The sequence below is a fragment of the Pelodiscus sinensis genome, chromosome 1, assembly GCF_049634645.1.
Source record: "Pelodiscus sinensis isolate JC-2024 chromosome 1, ASM4963464v1, whole genome shotgun sequence".
Classification (NCBI taxonomy): domain Eukaryota; kingdom Metazoa; phylum Chordata; order Testudines; family Trionychidae; genus Pelodiscus; species Pelodiscus sinensis.
The window spans coordinates 27,308,002-27,328,371 of record NC_134711.1 but is presented as its reverse complement, the minus strand read 5'-3'; the positions used below and the strand labels follow the sequence as shown (position 1 = coordinate 27,328,371).

Here is a 20,370-nt window from a genome sequence, read left to right as displayed (position 1 = left end):
TGGTGTCTTGGAAAGAGAGAGATATGCTTGTCCCTCTCTGTAGCTGCAGAGAACTCCCCCAGAGAGACAAAAGGGAGAAAGGAAAAAAAACCAAATTCCTTTGTCCCAGTTTGAAAGTCCCACCTACATTCCTACTGGTCACTCCACCTGGCTAGGTGTAGTTAACCCCTTAATCCCCAGGCTGTTGGCTAACCCTCATAATCATGACACTGTCTACTGAGGCTTGGTCTACACCAGGAAATTAATTATCCCAACCTAAACCCCAGTGCAGACTGGACTAAGTGGATGGAAGTTCTATATACTAGCTACTGCCTTTTGGAGGAGGCGGAATAACTTCCTGACAGGAGAATCTCTCCCATTAGCAGCATAGGTAGTGTCTTCACTGAAGTGTTATAGCAGTTTACTTGTACTGCTGAAGCAGTTTAAGAGTAAACAAGCCCTACATGATTATTAATAAAGTATTAATGGAAACATGCAACTTTTAAAAGTACATTTGAAATCTACTGGCCTTGGCACCATCCTTTATGTAATAATTTTAATAATAAATGTAATAATTTTAACACTGAAAGTAGAAGAGTAGCTTGCCAACATTCATATGCTACAAATAAGCACCCAACATTATAAACCAAAAAAATCAAGTGAATCCAGTTTCAGAACAAGGCCAAAACAAGCCAATTCCTAAACCCCAACATTCTATGTGACTGCATCCCCCTGGTGTGCAATTTGGGTTCTGGGACTGTGGAATGCCCGCTGTGCACCCCTTTACCTCCACCCATCCCCTCTTGCACCTGCATGCTGTCAGTTGATCAAAAAAGAAACTACAGGCTGAAACAAGCAGCAAACTGCATGCCAAAAACTAGCCAACATGCAACTCACAAGCCAATTCCCTCCTTCAACCTGAATGACTATATTGTTTTAAGAGTGAGCATTTTAGTTTTTAACAGTAGGCATTTTCTGCCTTCAAGATACTCATTGTTTTACAGTCTTTGAAAATGGAAGGAAGAGTTTTTGGTATAAGTCCAAATGAAATCACTGCTATAATGCCCACTAAGTTTAACATGAAAAGAATCTAGCCTGGAGTCTTTTATAAGTATTGTTTTAATACATTCAGATGGGAGCTGAGCTTGCCACACAATGGAATTTAAACCCTGACAAGAATAACTCTATATTTAAATATATTTCCAGATTGAAAGCATTAAAAAATGGCAGAAGACACCAAAACAAAAGGCTCACAGTTACACGGGAAACTAGAGAATGCAAAGAATCAAACTGAAATTGACAGAGAGAATGCAAAAGAATTCATCAGAAAAGTGAAAAACTTTTTGTTAGGTAAATATACAAGGAAAGTTTTTCTTTGAATCCTGCTTCCTTAGTGCATTTCAGTATCATATGGCATTTACCCCTCTACTCTGTAATATGATGCCCCACCCCCCACCCCAAATGCATGGGCACTTCCGTGTTTAACAGCCACTCTGCACACATGCATCAGATTTGCTGTCTAGTTTCAGACTTGATCAAACTCTTTCAGTGATGTTGTTTCACACAGCTCTCCCTCTCATGGCATATCCATTTTGAACTATTTCCCAGAGATCTATTACATTCCAGCTCTTTAACGACTTATTAATGGGCTGGCAAGTAATCCCATTGGTTACGGCCTTACACAATTCAGGCACCACTGAAAGGATAAATTATACTAACTGTTGGTCCAGCCATGCTTGTAAGCTCTAGAGCATTTCCCATGAAGAAGGTTCTCTATGGGGATGACCATGTGGGGAGTGATGGGCTGCCAGCTGAGGGTAGAAGGTACATTCAGCCTTCCCTTTATAGGCCTGCAGACATCAGGACTTAAAGGGATACCTTTCCTCCAGCCCTGAATTTAAAAGAAAGTTTCCAGCCCTTATTGTTGTGGGGAAAAGGTGAATCCAAAAGGTTCAACTAACCAAATAAAAAAAATCAGAACACCTCCCTCCCCAAAGCCAGATGGCAAATTTTAAAAAACCAAACCCAAAAACAGCTTTATTGATTTCTTGGGATTTTTAAGCAATCTTGTGATTTTGGATTCTTGACTTGCAGTTTTTGAACTTTTGAGATTGGGAATCCAGTACAGGCAGTCCCCGAGTTACGTGGATCCGACTTATGTCGGATCCGCAGTTACAAACGGGGCTTTTCTCGCCCTGGAGGACGGGAGCGGCGGGACGCCCAAATGAGCCGCAGTCCCGCCGCCCGCGTCCTCTGGGGCGAGAAAAGCTGCTCCCCGTCTCCCTGGTCTGCTGGTCAGACCAGGTGGACAGGGAGCAAAGCCTCGGAGGCCGCCCGCAGCGGGACAGCCGCGGCGCATCTGGGCTGTCCCGCTGCAGGCGTCCTCCGCGGCTTTGCTCCGCGTCTCCCTGGTCAGCTGGGGAGGGGGGGGGGCGCAGCTAGTGCCCCTTCCCCCGCAGCAGACCAGGCTTTTCTGCCCACGACGCCTGGGGTAGAGTAGCTGGGGCGCTGCTGGGTTGGTCCCGCAGCGCCGCTCCTAGGCGCTACTGGACCAACCCGGCAGCACCCCAGCTGCTCTGCCCCAGGCGTCCTGATTCAGCCGCTGCTGGTCAGTTTCAGCAGCGGCTGAATCAGGACGCCTGGGGCAGAGCAGCTGGGGTGCTGCTGGGTTGCTCCAGTAGCACCGAGGAGCGGCGCTACTGGAGCAACCCAGCAGCACCCCAGCTGCTCTGCCCCAGGCGTCCCCAAGTCAGCCACTGCTGAAACTGACCAGCAGTTGACTACAGGAAGCCCGAGGCAGAGTTGCTCTGCCCCCGGCTTCCTGGAATCATCCGCTGATCAGTTTCAGCAGCAGCTGACTTGGGGACACCTGGGGTTCTTAAGTTGAATCTGTATGTAAGTCAGAACTGGCATCCAGATTCAGCCGCTGTTGAAACTGATCAGTCCCTTGAAACTTAAGAACAAACCTACAGTCCCTATCTTGTACGTAACCCGAGGACTGCCTGTAGTATCCAGCCAACTGTGGTGGCGTGAGAGCTGGGAACAGAGCCTTCCTTTGCAATGAGACAACTAAGTTAGGGTATGTCTACACTACCACCCTAGTTCGAACTAGGGTGGTAATGTAGGCAACCAGAGTTGCAAATGAAGCCCGGGATTTGAATTTCCCGGTCTTCATTTGCATCTCGCCGGGCGCCGCCATTTTTAAATGTCCGCTAGTGTGGACTCCGTGCCGTACGGCTACACGTGGCACGGACTAGGTAGTTCGGACTAGGCTTCCTATTCCGAACTACCGTTACTCCTCGTTACGATAGGAAGCCTAGTCCGAACTACCTAGTCCGTGCCACGTGTAGCCGTGCGGCACGGAGTCCACACTAGCGGACATTTAAAAATGGCGGCGCCCGGCGAGATGCAAATGAAGACCGGGAAATTCAAATCCCGGGCTTCATTTGCAACTCCGGTTGCCTACATTACCACCCTAGTTCGAACTAGGGTGGTAGTGTAGACATACCCTTACTTATCAAACATAACATGCATAGGTCCTAGTGATTTGTGGATTTAGTTTATTTCATAGCAACAGTTTATTTCATAGCAAACAAATCATTTAGAATTGTTTTTTCTTACCATTTAAAAAGGCAGGAAATGCAACAGTAAAGGTGCCTATGGCACTGCTAACTCAGCAACACTGAGCACTGCTATATATAGTAGCTTTTGTTTTGTGACAAAGTTGGCTTTTTTCCACCCAGTCTTACTTATTAACTATTGGATAGGTGTTGTAAAGCCACCTTCTAAACATAGAGGCTACGTTCACACAACACTCACTTCAGTGTCCCTTTGATCTGGTAGGTAGGAGCTGAAATGAGCGCTGCATAATTTAGGGTATGTCTACACTTGCCCCCTAGTTTGAACTAGGGATGCAAACGTATGCATTTGAAATAGTCAATGAAGCGGGGATTTAAATATCCCGCGCTTCATTAGCATGATCTTGCCGGTGCATTACTCCGATCACCAGCTGTTTCGAAAGTGAAAGTGTGTGCCGAGACGTGTTAGTTTGAACCAAACCCCTTGGTTCAAACTAACGTTACTCCTGAGGGGTTTGGTTCAAACTAACGCATCCCGGCACGCACCTTCACTTTTGAAACAGCTGTTGATCGGAGTAACGCACCGGCAAGATCATGCTAATGAAGCGCGGGATATTTAAATCCCCGCTTCGTTGACTATTTCGAATGCCTACATTTGCATCCCTAGTTTGAACTAGGGGCAAGTGTACACATACTATTAAATGTGCCCTAAATTCTCAATTACTGAGGGACAATCTTCACTCATAGAGTCATAGACTCATAGACTTTAAGGTCAGAAGGGACCATTATGATCATCTAGTCTGACCCCCTGCACAGTGCAGGCCACAAAATCTCACCCACCCCTCCTAGAATAATCCTCTCATCTATATCTCAGATATTGAAGCCTTCAAATACTTTGAAGACCCCAAGTTGCAGAGAATCCTCTAGCTGTGATCTGTACCCCATGCTACAGAGGAAGGCGAAAAACCTCCAGGACCTCTGCCAATCTACCCTGGAGGAAAATTCCTTCCCGACCCCAAATATGGCGATCAGCTAAACCCTGAGCATGTGGGCAAGACTCATCAGCCAGACACCCAGAAAGTTCTCTATAGTAACTCCTATCATCCCTCCATTGACCTATTTACCACTGATAATGAATGGTCAATTAGATACCAAGATCCTGTTATCTCATCAAACCATCCCCTTCATAAACCCATCTAGTTTAATCTTAAAACCAGATAGATCTTTTGCCCCCACTACTTCCCTTGGAAGGCCGTTCCAGAACCTCACTCCTCTAATGGTTAGAAACCTTCGTCTAATCTCAAGTCTAAACTTCCTACTAGCCAGCTTATATCCATTTGTTCTTGTGTCCACATTGGTATTAAACTTAAATAATTCCTCTCCCTCCCTGGTATTTATCCCTCTAATATATTTAAAAAGTGCAATCATGTCCCCCCTCAGCCTTCTTTTGGTTAAAGTAAACAAGCCAAGCTCCTTGAGTCTCCTTTCATAAGACAGGTTTTCCATTCCTCGGATCATCCTAGTGGCCCTTCTTGATATATTTGCTTTCTGCAACTAACTTTCTGTATAACTTTTCATGAAAAGTACCCAAATACTTGGACACTAATATCTAAACTGTAATAACATTTAGCCCCCTGAATTTGGATTATTGCTGATTATGTAATATAAATACCTTATGACTTTCAAAACAAACTTTATTTTTGTGGATAATGTAAACACTACACCCAGATGTACGAACACTCTTTTTTAAACCTGTGTATTATGTATATTTTTAACATTAGTTTTAATGATTTTTATTGGACCAACAGAAGCTGGATCAGTAAAAGATATTGCCAAACTCACCTTGTCTCTGGAATATCCTGTGATGCATGTGGCTACAACAATGATTTAGAACCCTCTGGGAACTGAGTTTTACACCTGAATTTTAATTACACCAGTTCAAAGTGGGCTCAAATCCTTCTTTTCCTGCTCTGACAACAGATTTGCAGCACCTTGAAATCAAGTGAGAGCAACTGCCCCCTATTTCTGTGTTTGTCAGCTTTATTAGCAGACATAATTCAGCATATGTGACTCCATTCTAATGTTTAAATGTTACTGTGCAGAAAGGTGCAGTTTATTATCAGGGCCGTCCCTAGGGAGGTGCAGGGCCTGGAACATCACTCCTCTCCACCCCAAGCCCCATCCCCACTCCACCCTTTTCCCCAAGTCCCTGCCCTGCTTCTTCCCATCCCACTTCCATTCTGCCCTGTTCCCGTCCTCTGGGAGCCGGGGAGGCAAAGTGGAGTGGGGCTGGTAGAACTTCCGCTGGGCCCCGTACTGCACAGGCTCCACATCTCCCTGAAGTAGGGTTGGGGCAGAGAGGAGTGGGGCCAGAGGTGTTGCTGCCAGTCCTTGCCCTGCCCAGGCTCCAAGTCTCTCTGCAGTGCCCCAAAGCATGGGGCCCAGGACAACCACCCTGAACCATCCTATGGACGGGCCGACTCTGCTTATTATGTTCTATACTCTGTTAAAGATGAAAGTGCACCTCCAGAAGACATAGAGAAGGTTGCAAAGCACATTCTAGACGTAAACCTGCCACAGAATCCTCAAGAGCTAATAGAGATGCTTGATAAAAACAGGAACCTTGTAACACACTGTGAGGACTATGAAATGAATGTGAACACATTAAATAAACAAAGAAAAGAAGCTCAAAAACTTCTGATGGAAGCAAAGCAAGCTGAGTGAGTATTTTCTAACTGATGTGATAAATCTCAGTGAAATTGCAACGCACATTCCAAGGTCAAATTCATTAATGAGGTCACTCAAGATGACAGCCAGCACATGGAAAGGCTTCACAGCAGATAAAATTCAGGGCATACACTGTTGCAGATTCCTACTTTTCATTTGCACTGAGGCCTCTCTCCAGTGCTAATGATCTGATACCTTTTTCACCAGGCAAAGCTCTGTGTAAACCAGTGGTCACCAACTAGTAGATCGGGATCTACTGGTAGATCATGGAGTCTCTGACAGGTGATCCTGACTGGTTTGGCCAGGAAGCTATCAAACGCTGGCACTTCAGTTGCCCCTCCCCCTACTGTCATGCTGCTCCGGCCCTCTGCCTTGGAGTTGCCCCCCTGGGAGCCTCCTTCTTGCTGTGCAGAGTGGGGGAGGGAGAAGAAAGGGACACTGATGTCAGGGTGTCCCTCCTCCCTCACACTCCTGTACCCTATCTCCACACAGAGAGAAGAGGATGGCGGGAGCTTGGCAATGTAAATCTCTGTCACTCGCACACATTGTGTGTGTGTCTCTTGTCATTCTCACAAACACCAACTGTCCTTCACGCTCATCTCCTAACCCAGCACATACATGGGAGGTTGTTGTTACTTCTTTTACTGCTTGCAAAGTGTGGTATTTTGGGTTTTTAACTGGTCTGTGCATTTCATAATTTTCATTTCTCTCACACTTAAATTGAATTATTTGAGGAGTGAGTTCTAACATGCCTAACCTGTCGTGGCTGGAGTCATTATTCCTGTGGTAATTGCTGCTCCTGGGTGTGGTTGGCACGTCCCTGCATCCCTGAGAAAGGCAGAGCAGGAGGTCTCCATATGTGTCCTTGCCTGCAGACACCACTCCTGCAGCTTCCATTGATCAGTAATGGGGAACCATGGCCAGTAGAAGCTGTGGGCTCAGTGCCTGTAGATGAGGGGGCAGCACATGGCGCCATGGAGCCACTGCTGTACATGCCAGCTGCTTTCAGGAGTGGTGCAGGGCCAGGGCAGGAGTAAGCCTGCCTTAACTCCACTGCTCCACCACCCGGAAGTCATCTCAGTTAAATGGTGCCCAGCCAGAGCCTGCTTCTTGAACCCCTGTCCTAGCCCTGAACCTCCTCCTATACCCAACCTCCTGCCCCAGGCGTGAGTCCCGCTGCACCCAAACTCATACCCAGAGCTTGTACCCTGAAACCCCTCCTGGACCCCAACTCCCAACCCTGGGCTAAGCCCAGGGCCCCTCCCACACTCCAAACCTCTTTGCCCAAAACAAAAGTGAGGATGGGGGAGAAGGGGGTTAGGAGTGAGCAGGCCTTGTAGAAGGGGTGGAGCAGGGGCAAGGCCTCAAAGAAAGGGCGGGAAGGAAGTGGGGCAAGGGTATTTGGGTTTGAGGTAGATCTTACATTGTACTTAAATTGGAAAAGTGATCTTGTGGAAAAGTGATCTTGGGGTATATCTACACTACCCCCCAGTTCGAACTAGAGGGGGTTATGTAGTTATACGGAGTTGCAAATGAAGCCTGGGATTTGAATTTCCCGGACTTCATTTGCATAAAGCCGGCCGGCGCCATTTTTAAATGCCGGCTAGTACGAACTAGGGGGGTAGTGTAGACATACCCTTGGAGACTAGTGGTATAAACCATCAAAGGCCCAGACACTCTCAGGGTATGTCTACGCTAGCCACCCTAGTTCAAAATATCCCGGGCTTCATTTGCATGTTCCCAGGCACCGCCATTTTTAAATGCCTGGTAGTTCGAACCCCCTGCCCGCGGCTACACGCAACACGGGCTAGGTAGTTCAAATTAAAGCTCCTAATTCAAACTACCGTTACTCCTCCGGCAACGGGGCTGGCGGCACCCAGGAATGCAACCCTGGCCAGGACCAGTGGGGAGCACAGCCCCGGCTGTGGGCCTGGCGCCTCCAGCATAACCCCCATCCCAGGAGGGAAACGTCTGGGGGCAGTGGGGCCGGGGGGGGGGGGGGGAGAGGATCAGGGTGGACAGCCAGGAGGGGAGCCTTGACCTCTCCTGGTCTGGAAAACTCTGTGGTTCAGAACCGCTCAGGCCCTGGACCAGGGAGGTCCCATCTGTAAAAAGCTTTGAAGATCTGGGTATCCATTTCTACTACGGGCAGTCCCCGGGTTACGTACAAGATAGGGACTGTAGGTTTGTTCTTAAGTTGAATTTGTATGTAAGTCGGAACTGGTACATATTGTAGGGGAAACTCTAGCCAAACATTTCTCCAGAGCTCAGCTTTATTCTCCCACACCTCAGTCCTTTATTCTCAAGCTGAGGTGTCTGCTGAGAAAAGCCGCTCTGTGTCTCCCTCATCTGCTGGGGAGGAGGGCGCTAGCTTCGCGTCTCCCTGGTCTGCTGGGGGGAAGCAGCTAGTGCGGGGTTGCCTCACCTCGTTTGTAAGTAGAGATCCGATGTAAGTCAGATCCATGTAACCCGGGGACTGCCTGTATATCTTAGCTGTGCTCTGCCTGCAGAAGTAGCCAAACACCATCGCCAACCCAAGGAAGCTCTTCACTTTGTCTGAGACCTCGTTCATTGGGAGGTCTGACTGGCGATATGTGGGGAAGAGGAAAATGCACTCGGCTCCTCTGCCTCCTGAATGGTAGCACAGCATTAGCCAGCCTGCCGCACCACACTCCAAACTGCACTTTTTAAATAAACAAGCCAATGGTGATTCCTCTTGTTGATGGGTTGCTTCCCATCCCTTGGGACCTGAAGTTCTAGATTCTTTGGAATTGCTGGTGAATGCTGGGCTCAAGGAAGCAGAGGACTAGTAATGCATTTCTAGGTTTGGGGGTATACAGGGATTTGAGGCTATGCCTTTTATGGGGTTTACACATTACAACATTATACCACTCTTTACTTTTATTTTAGGAAAGCAGCAAAGGCTCTGCCAGCTGTTGATGAAATGCTAAATAACCTGAAGGAAGTGGAAAGCACTAAAGGGCAAACCAAAGACACCTTCATAAAGTTAAATAAAGCGATACAAGAAATTAAAGCAAAAATCTCACAGGTATCTCTATGTAGACAATGATTTTCGTAGATCATCTATTTATTGTGAGATGTTATGATCTTTGCAATTCACTTAAATCATAGCCCTGTTTCTAAAACCTAGATTGTGATGGAAAGATCTCAAAGACACTGTACATTTATATCAGTGTAAACGAGAACCGATTTTGGCCCAGATGTAACATCAGTTTCAATTTCAAAGGGATTTATCTTTTCCCCTTAATACCCTTTCAGTGGTGAGTGTGCTGGTTAGTTATATATTGCATGAAGGGAGTATGGCCTTCTCGTTGTTTTCCTACAGGCTGAGAATAAAGCAACTAAGACAACTGATGAACTAAAGGACTTTTCAGAAAAACAGTCTGAGCTAGAAGATGAAATTGCCCTGCTGCAGAGGAAAATGCTGACGAACAGGAACCAGGTTGCAAATGCAAAAGTAGATGCAGAAGAGGCACAAAATCAAGCTATGAACACAGTTAATGTAATGTATTTCTGTCACTTATTCAAGAAAGGAAATCACCGTCCTTCCCACTTTTTGCACTATTGTTGAATGAAAAGTGTAAAGATGCATGTTTGTACCTTCCAAGATCTATTTAAACTTTCCATTTTGCCATGCTGTTTAGAGTTGCACAGAATCAGAAGCGTTTTCTTTCCATTGTAACTTGACCAACAAATAAGTCCTGTTTACTTACATCAGTTTAAGCACAAGGGCAAAGTACTACTCACTGTGAGCGAAGGTGTCAGTCTTGTCCCTTGTATTCGACATGCTTCTCTTCAGAGAATACTGTTTTGGGTTTTCCCCTTGATGCTCAATATAGCTCAAATTCTCAAGTACCCACTGAGCTAGGTAGAACATTTCCAGAATTCTCTGTATGGACTACAAACAGTCACAGATCAAAAGCAAAAGCATGTGTTGAATGAGCTTCCACACTACAGGCAGTCCCTGGGTTACATGGATCCGACTTACATCAGATCCCTACTTACAAACGGGGTGAGGCAACCCCGCACTAGCTGCTTCCCTTCAGCAGACCAGGGAGACGCGAAGCTAGCGCCCCCACCCCCCAGCAGACCAGGGAGACGCGGAGCGGCTTTTTTCAGCAGACACCTCAGCTTGAGAATAAAGGACTGAGGTGTGGGAGAATAAAGCTGAGCTCTGGAGAAATGTTTGGCTAGAGTTTCCCCTACAATATGTACCAGTTCCGACTTACATACAAATTCAACTTAAGAACAAACCTACAGTCCCTATCTTGTACGTAACCCAGGGACTGCCTGTACAAGAAATCCAGCCAGAATAAAATTGCAGCCTTCACAGTATCTGAAACTGGGAGGGAATGGATCCAGAAAGTAAATATTATTCGACCAAATTTGTAAAAATGATGCTATGTTTATTTCATTAAAACTGAATTGACCCTCGTGTCTTAAAATGGAAACAAACACAAAGCCAATGAAGGGGAATAAAGTGTGAGTAACACAAACTTTTAAAATCCTGCTTAATTTATATTTATTATCCAGATCCATCTTCTTATTTTAACTACTACTGGATTTTACAATTTCAGGGCTTCATTAAATGCACACATGAAACCCTCATCATTTGTGGTGGATGCATTCCTGGCACCACCATGAATGACAAAATTCACGAATACTGGGAGCCGCCATCCCTGCAGCTTCCAAATTCTCCCTGCAGCTCCCAAATTCACCACAGGGGTCAGGAGCCACAGGTAACTCACCACAGCTGTCTGGAGTAATTTTTCTGAGGCTCTATGCAGCCGAGGGGAACTCACTGCAGCTTCCAGAAACCACAGCGAGTTCCCCGTGGCTCTTGACAGCTGTAGTAAGTTCCCTGCAGCTCCCCAGAACCATGGTGAGTTCCTCATGGCTCCCAGCCTCTGCTGACCTCCCAGGCTGGGACAGGAGACCTCCCCTCCAAATAGATGGAACCAGGAATAAGCCATTCCACGAATCATGAGAGTCTCCTGTATTTATTCCGAGTGAGTTTTTGATTTAAAAAAATTAAAAACATAATGTGTGATTTAGAGAGGAGCGATAAATGAGATACAAAAATCTCTGTTTTGTAGGGCAAATAAAATTACAGAGCACATTGTTACACAAAATAAAGAGGGTTTTTTGTTTGTTTGTTGTTGCTGCAGGAATTTGCCAACCTTGAGAGAAAATACACCATTCTCCAAGAAAAAATAAAAATAAAAGGCCTTCCAAGAGAAACACTAGAGAAAGTGAAGCAGCTGAAAGAAGCAGCAGAGAAATTGACTGAAGAGACTGAAGAAAAAATGAAAAGAATAACAGGTGTTCCCTTTTCATTTCCATGCCCAGCACTGAAAAATATATGAAAATGCTGAAAGATGGAAATATAACCTGAAGGTTTTGTCTACACACACATAGTGCGCTGGCTTATCTCCAATCAGTTTTAAAACCCACAGTTAAACTGGTGCAAACAGCTTCAAACCTTTGTTTAGCTTCTGCCTGAACATTTTCTGTCACAAACTAAACTGCTATCAGCCAAGCTTAAATCAGTTTACAAGTGTGCACACAGGGTTTTGCAATAATTTAACTGAACTAATTTAAATGCACACTGGTCGCAACATTGTGCCCTAGAGCATGATCCTACCCAGTGTGAAGCACCTTTGGTTCTCATGGATTCCACAGATTTGCCTGGGGACAAGTTATTCAAGTGGTGAAAGTTTGGGATGGGTAGGGAGGGGTGGAATACAACAAGCACTGCAGGAGCCAATGGGAAGTGAGGATATTCAGTATCTTGTAAGATCAGCCCTTTGTGTCCTGACTGGATTTGGTGCACATCTATAAAGCACAACTAAATGCAAACATCAAGACTCTGGGACAAGCTGGTGGGATGCTGGAGGCAATGGGAGCAGCTCCTGGCCCAGTCCTGGGGCTTGCTCCTCCCAGGTTCAGTCTGTAAAAATAACCAAATAGCGAATGCCATCATGGGAGTAAATTCTTTTGGCTGCCAAAAGGGGATTAGAAGGAGAGCACAAGAGGGAATAAACTTTAGAAAAGACACGCTAAGGAAAAAATAAAATGTTGTCTCTGAGCTTTCCACAGTCCCAATGCCTAAAAACCATGATGATGCAGATCTTAGGAATACACATCATGAAGAAATGCAGCTTTGATTCATAGTCATTGCACATGTTTTCATGACAAAGACATGGAGCCTCTGAACAACCCTGGTATAAATCTGGAGTAACTGAATAGAAGCCAATAGACTGACTTGCCTAAAACGCCCATAAAAGAGAGCAGTATGAGATGTATGGTGCCAGATTTAGAGCCTTTATTTACACTGCTGAGTACACTGTTCCTTTGGGTCCCTCCCCTGAAACCAGCCGACTAAGACCTGGTCTCCACCATCAGGCACATAATGGCTAACAATAAAAGCCCACCTGGAAAAATAAATATCTTGAAGGAAGTTGTATTTCTTTTTCTGTCCACACTCCACACAAAAAATGCACGTCATTGCAATGTGGAGAAATATGTGTTATCTCTCAAAACCTTTTAAGGAACATATGTGTTTTATCTACCGGTTGTATCTGCACAACAATAAATGCATCATTAAATGTTACTTTTTTCTTTCAGATCTGGCAAAGAAACTCCAAGATCTGAATCAGACTAAACAAGATAAGGCTGAGCAACTGAAGCAGCTAGAGGATCAAGTCAGAGCCATAAAAAATGACATTATTGAGCAAGAAAATATACATGCTTCATGCAAAAGTTAAGACCTGGTAAAGCATCCGATCTCAAATGGCAATTGGCTCAAGCCTCTGTTTTTACCATTTTCTGAACTTTTCATAATTGAATGGCTATATTCTGCTAGGACAGAGCTGTGTGCTTAGATACATGGAATCATCTGATTTTAGTCCAGTTTAATTTACATGGAACTAGGAAAAAACCTGTTACTAAAATAAAGACATTAGCTGGAGCTGTTTTTCATGCTGACTCTTCCACATTCTCCCAGCAGTAAGCCCTCTAGGCCCTCTTATGAAAAGGGGAGAATCTGAATAACACAGAAAACAAGCTCCGGCAAAGGTTCTTCCCTGCCAGGTATGTTACTCACTGACAACCCACAATTCCATCACCAGGTCTTTCAACAAACCCCCCACTCATGCCTGTAAGAGTCCTTGCGGTGGCCCTTTTGTGTGTGCAGTGATAAATGATACAAGGTGGTGTGGAAGTTGAGAAGTAGAAGGAGATTCCAGAAGACTGGAGAAGGATTGGATAGTACCCATCTATTAAAAGGGAAATAAGAACAACCCAGGAAACTACAGACCAGTCAGTTTAACTTCTGTGCCAGGGAAGATAATGGAGCAAATAATTAAGGAATCCAACTGCAACTATCTGGAAGATAATAAGGTGATAGGTGACACCCAGCATGGGTTTGTAAAGAACAAATTATGTCACCAATCTGGTAGCTTTCTTTGATAGGACAACGAGTCTTGTGGATAAGGGAGAAGCAGTGGATGTCATATACCTTGACTTTTGTAAAGCATTTGATATGGTCTCACATGATATTCTTATCAATAAACTAGGCAAATACAACTTAGATGGGGCTACTATACGGTGGGTGCATAACTGTCTGGATAACAATTCTCAGAGAGTAGTTAACGGTTCAAAATCATGCTGGAAGGGCATAACAAGTGGGATTCAGCAGGGATCTGTTTTGGGACCAGTTCTGTTCAATATCTTCATTCACAATTTAGATATTGGCATAGAGAGTTGTTATGCGTCCTTCCCCGACCCGGGGTCAGCCCGCCCTCTAGGTCCTCTTTCCTCAGGTCCGTAAGTCCTTTCTCCCCTCTTTGTGGTTAGCGACTCTCTGGCACCACTGAGAGGGAAGGGGGACCTGGGCCCACCCTCTCTCCAGGTCCCAGCCCAGGACCGTAAGAACAGGTGTCACTGACACCCTGCTGGACCGGGGGGGGGGGGGCAGTCAATTCCGCAACTCACCAGCCCGCAGGTCCTCCTTGGTCCCATCCTGGGCTGCTTCCTTCCCTCGGGCCGTCCGCCATCTGGCTCTCCCCAATCCCTGGGTATTGCGGTTGTCCTTACCCGGTCCGGGTGGGCCGGTGCCGCCCTTCCGCCGGACTCTCCTGGCCCTCGGGTCTGCCAGGAGTTCTGGCCCCTGCGTCACCCCCGAGTCTGCCAGTCCCTCGGCTAGGACCGTGAGCCCGAATGGGTTGGCGCCGACAATCCCCGGTGCCCGCCCTCCCTTTCCGAGGCATGAAGCCTCCCTTTTTAAAGCCAACGCCCGTTTCCCGGGACACTGGCGCACGCGCTTCACAGCCCCACCTCCCCTTCCCCAGCGTGCTCACCGGGGAAACTCCAGTGCCTGTGTAGATGGCCGCCGCCAAGCAGGCTCGGCAGAGCCGCTTGTGTTCCGTGTCACCGTGGCCATCCTGCACCTGAGTGCGGGGTGCGGGTCTTGCCTCTCTGGCCCCTGCTGCCCTGTCACAAGAGTATGCTTATTGAGTCTGCAGGTGATACAAAGCTGGGAGGGGTTGCAACTGCTTTGGTGGATAGGGTCATAATTCAAAATGATCTGGACAAACTGGACAAATGGTCTGAGATAAATAGGATGAAGTTTAATAAGAACAAATGCAAGGTACCCCGCTTAGGAAGGAATAATCAGTTTCACACATAAAGAATGGGAAGGAACTATCTAGGCAGGAGTACTAGGAAAGAGAAAGGGATCTAGGGGTCATAGTGGACCACAAGCTAAATTTGAGCCAACAGTGTGACACTGTTGTAAAAAAAGTAAACATGATTCTGGGATGCATTAACAGGAGTGTTGTGAGCAAGAGATACAATAAGTCATTTTTCCACTCTACTCTGTGCTGATTAGGCTGCAATTGGAGTATTATGTCCAGTTCTGGGCACCACATTTCAAGAAAGATGTGGAGAAATTGGAGAAGGTCCAAAGAAGAGCAACAAGAACGATTAAAGGTCTACAGAACATGACCTATGAAGGAAGACTGAAATAACTGGGCTTGTTTAGTTCAGAAAAGAGAAGTTTGAGAGGGGATATGATAGTGGTTTTTAGGTATCTAAAAGGGTGTCACAAGGAGGAGGGGGAAAAATTGTTCTCCTTGGCCTCTGAGGATAGGACAAGAAACAATGGGCTTAAACTGCAGCAAGGGAGGTTTAGGTTGGACATTAGGAAACACTTCCTAACTGTCAGGGTGCTTAAACACTGAATAAGTTGCCTAGGGAGGTTGTAGAATCTCTGTCTCTGGAGATATTTAAGAGCAGGTTAGGTAGACATACCTAGACATAGGTACTGGGTCCTGCCATGAGGGCAGACGACTGGACTTGATGACCTCTCAAGGCGCCTTCCAGTTCTAGTGTTCTATGATTCTAAGTGAGGGGTGGGAGAAGTTGCAGGGCTGAAGAAAATACATCTTTTTCTTTGTCATCTTCTTATGTGTAAGGGGACTGTTAGCCCCTTACTAAAACTCTGTGGGAGTTTTTGGTTCGCCAGCTCCCAGTGTCAAAAGGGGAAGGGTCCATGAGAAATCAGGGCCCTGAGACTGACAGACCCCAGAGACAATGGAAAGCAGCCAACACTTCAGCTTGGCCTGATTGACAGGTTGGACAGGGCAGTGAGGAAAATAAGAGGCTAGGGCCCATCCTTCCTGTGAGCTGGGATTTTTCTGGGTCTCTCTGAGCAAGGTGAGAGCTGAGAGACAGCTAAAAGGAGCAAACTGTGTGGAGAAGCAGTCCTGCAGCAATGTGAGCCAGGCACACACAGCCCAAGGAGTGCAAGCTATGCTAAGGGACAGTCCTGCAGCAACAGAGCCAGGAACACAGCCCAAGGAGCGCAGACCCTGTGTTGAGCAGCGGACTGGCAGTGCTCAGAGAGCCAAAAGGGACAGAGAAGCAATGCAAGGAGCTGGAGACTGGCAAAGCAGCACAGCCTGCAGCTGGGTGTGGTGAGCAGCTGGGACCAGCAAAGTGCTGGGAGAGGCTCTGAGCAGGGAGATATCACCTGGGACACTTAGGGTATGTCTACACTACCCTCCTAGTTCGAACTAGGAGGGTAATGTAGGCATACCGCACTTGCAGATGAAGCCCGGGATTTGAATTTCCCGGGCTTCATTTGCATAAGCGGGGAGCCGCCATTTTTAAAACCCCGCTGGTTCGAACCCCGTGCAGCGCGGCTACACGGGGCTCGAACTAGGTAGTTCGAACTAGGATTCCTCGTTCCACGAGGTGTACCGGTAGTTCGGAATAGGAATCCTAGTTCGAACTACCTAGTTTGAGCCCCATGTAGCCGCGCTGCACGGGGTTCGAACCAGCGAGGTTTTAAAAATGGCGGCTCCCCGCTTATGCAAATGAAGCCCGGGAAATTCAAATCCACGGCTTCACCTGCAAGTGCAGTATGCCTACATTACCCCGCTAGTTCGAACTAGCGGGGTAGTGTAGACATACCCTTAGAGCTTGAGGCTGTGTGGTCACTGCCAGAGCAAGCGTGTTCAGCCTGCAGCCCCCCTGCAGCACATCCAGGGCCTCTAAGGGGCCTATAAGGAAGAGACTGTGAACTGTCCTTACACTCTGCAGACTGCTGTTTTGATGTCCCCATGCTACAGAACAGGACTGTGTGTTCTCATTTAACCATTCTCATTTTTTCTTATTCTTTTCTCTTTAATTAGTTGGGCTACATCTACACTGGCATGATTTTCCGGAAATGCTTTTAACAGAAAAGTTTTCCGTTAAAAGCATTTTCAGAAAAGAGCATCTAGATTGGCACAGACGCTTTTCCACAAAAGCACTTTTTGTGGAAAAGCATCCGTGCCAATCTTGACGCGCTTTTGCGCAAAACAGCCCCGATCGCCATTTTAGCCATCGGGGCTTTTTTGCGCAAAACAGTACTGTGCTGTCTACACTGGCCCTCTTGCGCAAATGATTTGCGCAAGAGGGCTTTTGCCCGAACGGGAGCAGCACTGTATTTCCGCAAGAACACCGACGATCTTACACGAGATCGTCAGTGTTCTTGCGGAAATTCAACCGGCCAGTGTAGACAGCTGGCAAGTTTTTCCGCAAAAGCAGATGATTTTGCAGAAAAACTTGCCAGTCTAGACACAGCCTTGATGTTTAATAAATTGTATTTGCTTTGAACCTTATGTAATGATCACTGGGCCAAGAAAGCCTGCAGTGTGAAGAGAGCACCTCGGAGTGGGGACACCCTGTCTCCTGCCCCTAGTGACTACAAGGTCGGGGATTAAGCCCCAGGAAACCTGGGCCCAGCCTTGTTGGGGTTTCGAGGACTCTGCTACTCAGGAGAGTGGAAGGGGAGCCCTCAGGATCAGGGAGCCGTGGGGTAAAGGAAGTGGGAGTGGGGATTCAGATCCTTTCGCTGTCCATTTCACCGAGGTGGCATAGAAGCCAGGTAAGTTCCCCACAATTGTGGGACCATTCCCCCGCTTACATATGCACTCCAACCTGACACTAAGCAAAACTCTCCCGTACATACTGTCACCATCCACCCTCTCCCCCATGACAGAGGTTCCAGCGGATTCACTTGGAAAACCTAGTCACCTTTGCTGAGACAGAGCATTGAAGAGCAAGCCCTGCTCAGCAGAGTGAAGCATGAGCCTGTTTGTTTATTGAAGGTATCCTCATGTAGCATCTGAACATTAAAGGACATAGATAGATGCTGGGTTGCAATTTTCCTCTCACACGCTAGGTGGCTCCATACAGATATCTAAATCCAGCCTTTCCCAATATGACTAGAGCAAGCTGTAAATTCACAGACTTTGGTTAAAGAATGTTTTGAGCCAAAAGCTCATGCAATATGATTTATCTAATCCACATGAAAAAGCCAGGATATACTACTGGATAATAAAGATCTCATAGCTATAAAAACTAGGGAGGCACCATATTCTGCAGACATAGCAATTATCAGGGCTCGCTGAACCACGCCGAGCCCCGCTCGCCAGCCGCGCTGTCCGGCAATCTGCACATGCACAGATCGTTCTGCGCATGCACAGATCGTTCTGCGCGTGCACAGATCGCCTGAACCCGGCTCTTCCGGGTTGCAATCTACTCGCCCGTATAATTTGTTGAGCCCTGGCGATTATTACCAGAGCAATCCCTCATGAGCGCTTATATTTGGTAGGCCAGGTCTATACTAGACGCTCATTTCAGGGTAAATATGATGCTCAGAAGCATGAAAAATCCACATCTTTGAATGACATAGTCATACCGACTTAACCTCCTGTGTAGGCAGGGCTATGTTTGCAGGAAAGCATGACGTAGCGGAGGTGGAGCTATTAGGCTGACAAGAGAGCTTTCTCCCCTTGGTTAGAGCAGAGGTGAGGAACCTCCGGCATGTCAGCCACACATGGTTCACCAGGATTAGCTGTTGGCAGGCTGCCAGATGCATTGTTGCCCTGAGCGTCCTCAGGCACTGAGCCCTGCTGCTCCCACTGGCCTCAGTTCACTGTTCCTGGGGAACGGGAGATGCGGGAAGCCAGGCCACTGCTTCCCACAGCTGCCATTGACCGGAAATGGCAAACTGCAACCACTGGAAGCAGCAATCAGCCCTGTCTGCGGGCACTGAGGTAAACAAACCATCTGGCCATCTGCCAGCAGCTAACCCTGATGAGCCATGTGCAGCACCCAGGCCGGAGGTGTGATACTGTTGCAAAAAAAGCAAACGTCATTCTGGGATGTATTAAAAAGGAGTGTTGTAAACAAGATACAAGGAGTAATTCTTCTGCTCTACTCTGTGCTGATTAGGCCTCAACTGGAGTATTGTGTCCAGTTCTGGGTGCCACATTTCAGGAAAGATGTGGAGAAATTGGAGAAAGTCCAGAGAAGAACAACCAAAAGTATTAAAGGTCTAGAAAACATGACCTATGAGGAAAGATTGAAATAATTGGATTTGTTTAGACTGGAAAATAGAAGACTAAGAGGGGACATGATAACAGTTTTCAAGTACCTAAAAGATATATTACAAGGAGGAGGGAGAAAAATTATTCTCTTTAACTTCTAATGACAAGACAATAAGCAATGGGTTTAAGTTTCAGCAAGTGAAATTTAGGTTGGACATTAGAAAAAACTTCCTAACCTTCAGAGTGGTTAAGCACTAGAATAAATTGCATAGGGAAGTTGTAGAATCTCCATTATGGGAGATTTTTGAGACCAGATTAGACAAGTACCTGTCAGGGACGGACTAGATCAGTGTTTCTCAACCAGTGGTACGAGTACCCTTAGGGGTACTCGAGAGAAGTCTGGGGGTACTTCAAGACAACTGAAATTTGGAGAAAACTGAATGTTTGGTTTAAGTTTTATGATGCTTTATTATTTTCGTACTTTTTATACCCAAAAATTTCATCGCCCACCTGGCTACGATTAAGTTGTTTAAACAAATGTGTTGCAATGGTAGAAAAAAATGTTTATGTCTGAAAACTGTAGATCCTGAGGGGTACTTATATATATTTTTTATTTTTATTTTTTTTAAAAAAAGGTACTTTATAAAAAGAGGTTGAGAAACTCTGGTCTAGATGGTAGTAGCTATTGCCATGAGTGCAGAGGACTAGGCTTGATGACCTCTCAAGGTGCCTTCTGGTCCTATGATTCTATGTTTTCTATGTTCTATTGTCATGGGTGTTGTGTGAACATTCCTTATATAAAGGCAAGCAGCATTTTGATCCATAAAGAGACAACTTAGAGAGTTTTAGTTTTACATTAAAATGAGAGCTGAGGTAGTAGGGTATGGGATTATTTGAATAGATGAGACTGTAGAAATATTCTTATTATTAAACACAAATATGCCTGAGGGCAATGCACAATATGTATTAACAATATAATAGCTTTCATTATGAAAATCATGGAGCCAAACTACCGCCTTGATTAACTCTAACAAAGACATTGTAATAGAGGCATGCACCTAATTGGTGGTTTAGTGTTTTACATTTTTATCACTTTTTAAAAAAGTGCTCTAACAAAAATTAATCAACTCTTCTAGCTGGAAAACACTGCGAATTTGAGCAGTTTACATAAATACATCTCTTTC

The 20,370-nt window shown here is 46.1% G+C and overlaps 2 protein-coding genes across 4 annotated transcripts in view; both read left to right on the top strand.

The window, feature by feature from the left end:
- Positions 1-6,205, top strand: part of LAMB4 (laminin subunit beta 4) — a 97,189-nt gene extending 90,984 nt beyond the window's left edge. For 2 of the 3 annotated variants that reach the window (XM_014572173.3, XM_075927273.1), the window contains 2 exons: positions 1,186-1,329; positions 6,070-6,205. In XM_014572173.3, coding sequence (XP_014427659.2) covers positions 1,186-1,251 — 66 coding nt within the window. In that variant the 3' untranslated portion in view covers positions 1,252-1,329; positions 6,070-6,205. Of the gene's footprint in view, positions 1-1,185; positions 1,330-5,365; positions 6,038-6,069 lie in introns of those variants that run through there. The other variant, XM_075927267.1, reaches the window with a different exon arrangement.
- On the top strand, positions 6,147-13,478 carry LOC142829143 (laminin subunit beta-4-like). The gene is made up of 5 exons (XM_075927336.1): positions 6,147-6,277; positions 9,195-9,333; positions 9,631-9,807; positions 11,474-11,627; positions 12,933-13,478. Exons 1-5 carry the CDS (start codon positions 6,159-6,161, stop codon positions 13,070-13,072), a joined length of 729 nt encoding a protein of 242 aa, XP_075783451.1. The 5' UTR covers positions 6,147-6,158; the 3' UTR covers positions 13,073-13,478.
- Positions 13,479-20,370: the final 6,892 nt, after the last annotated feature.

Coding starts and splice junctions, on each gene's coding strand:
- LOC142829143 (XM_075927336.1), top strand. CDS start 6,159: ATGCTTGATAAAAACAGGAACCTTGTAACACACTGTGAGGACTATGAA. Junction 6,278..9,194: donor ATGGAAGCAAAGCAAGCTGA/GTGAGTATTTTC, acceptor CTTTTATTTTAG/GAAAGCAGCAAAGGCTCTGC. Junction 9,808..11,473: donor AAGCTATGAACACAGTTAAT/GTAATGTATTTC, acceptor TTGTTGCTGCAG/GAATTTGCCAACCTTGAGAG.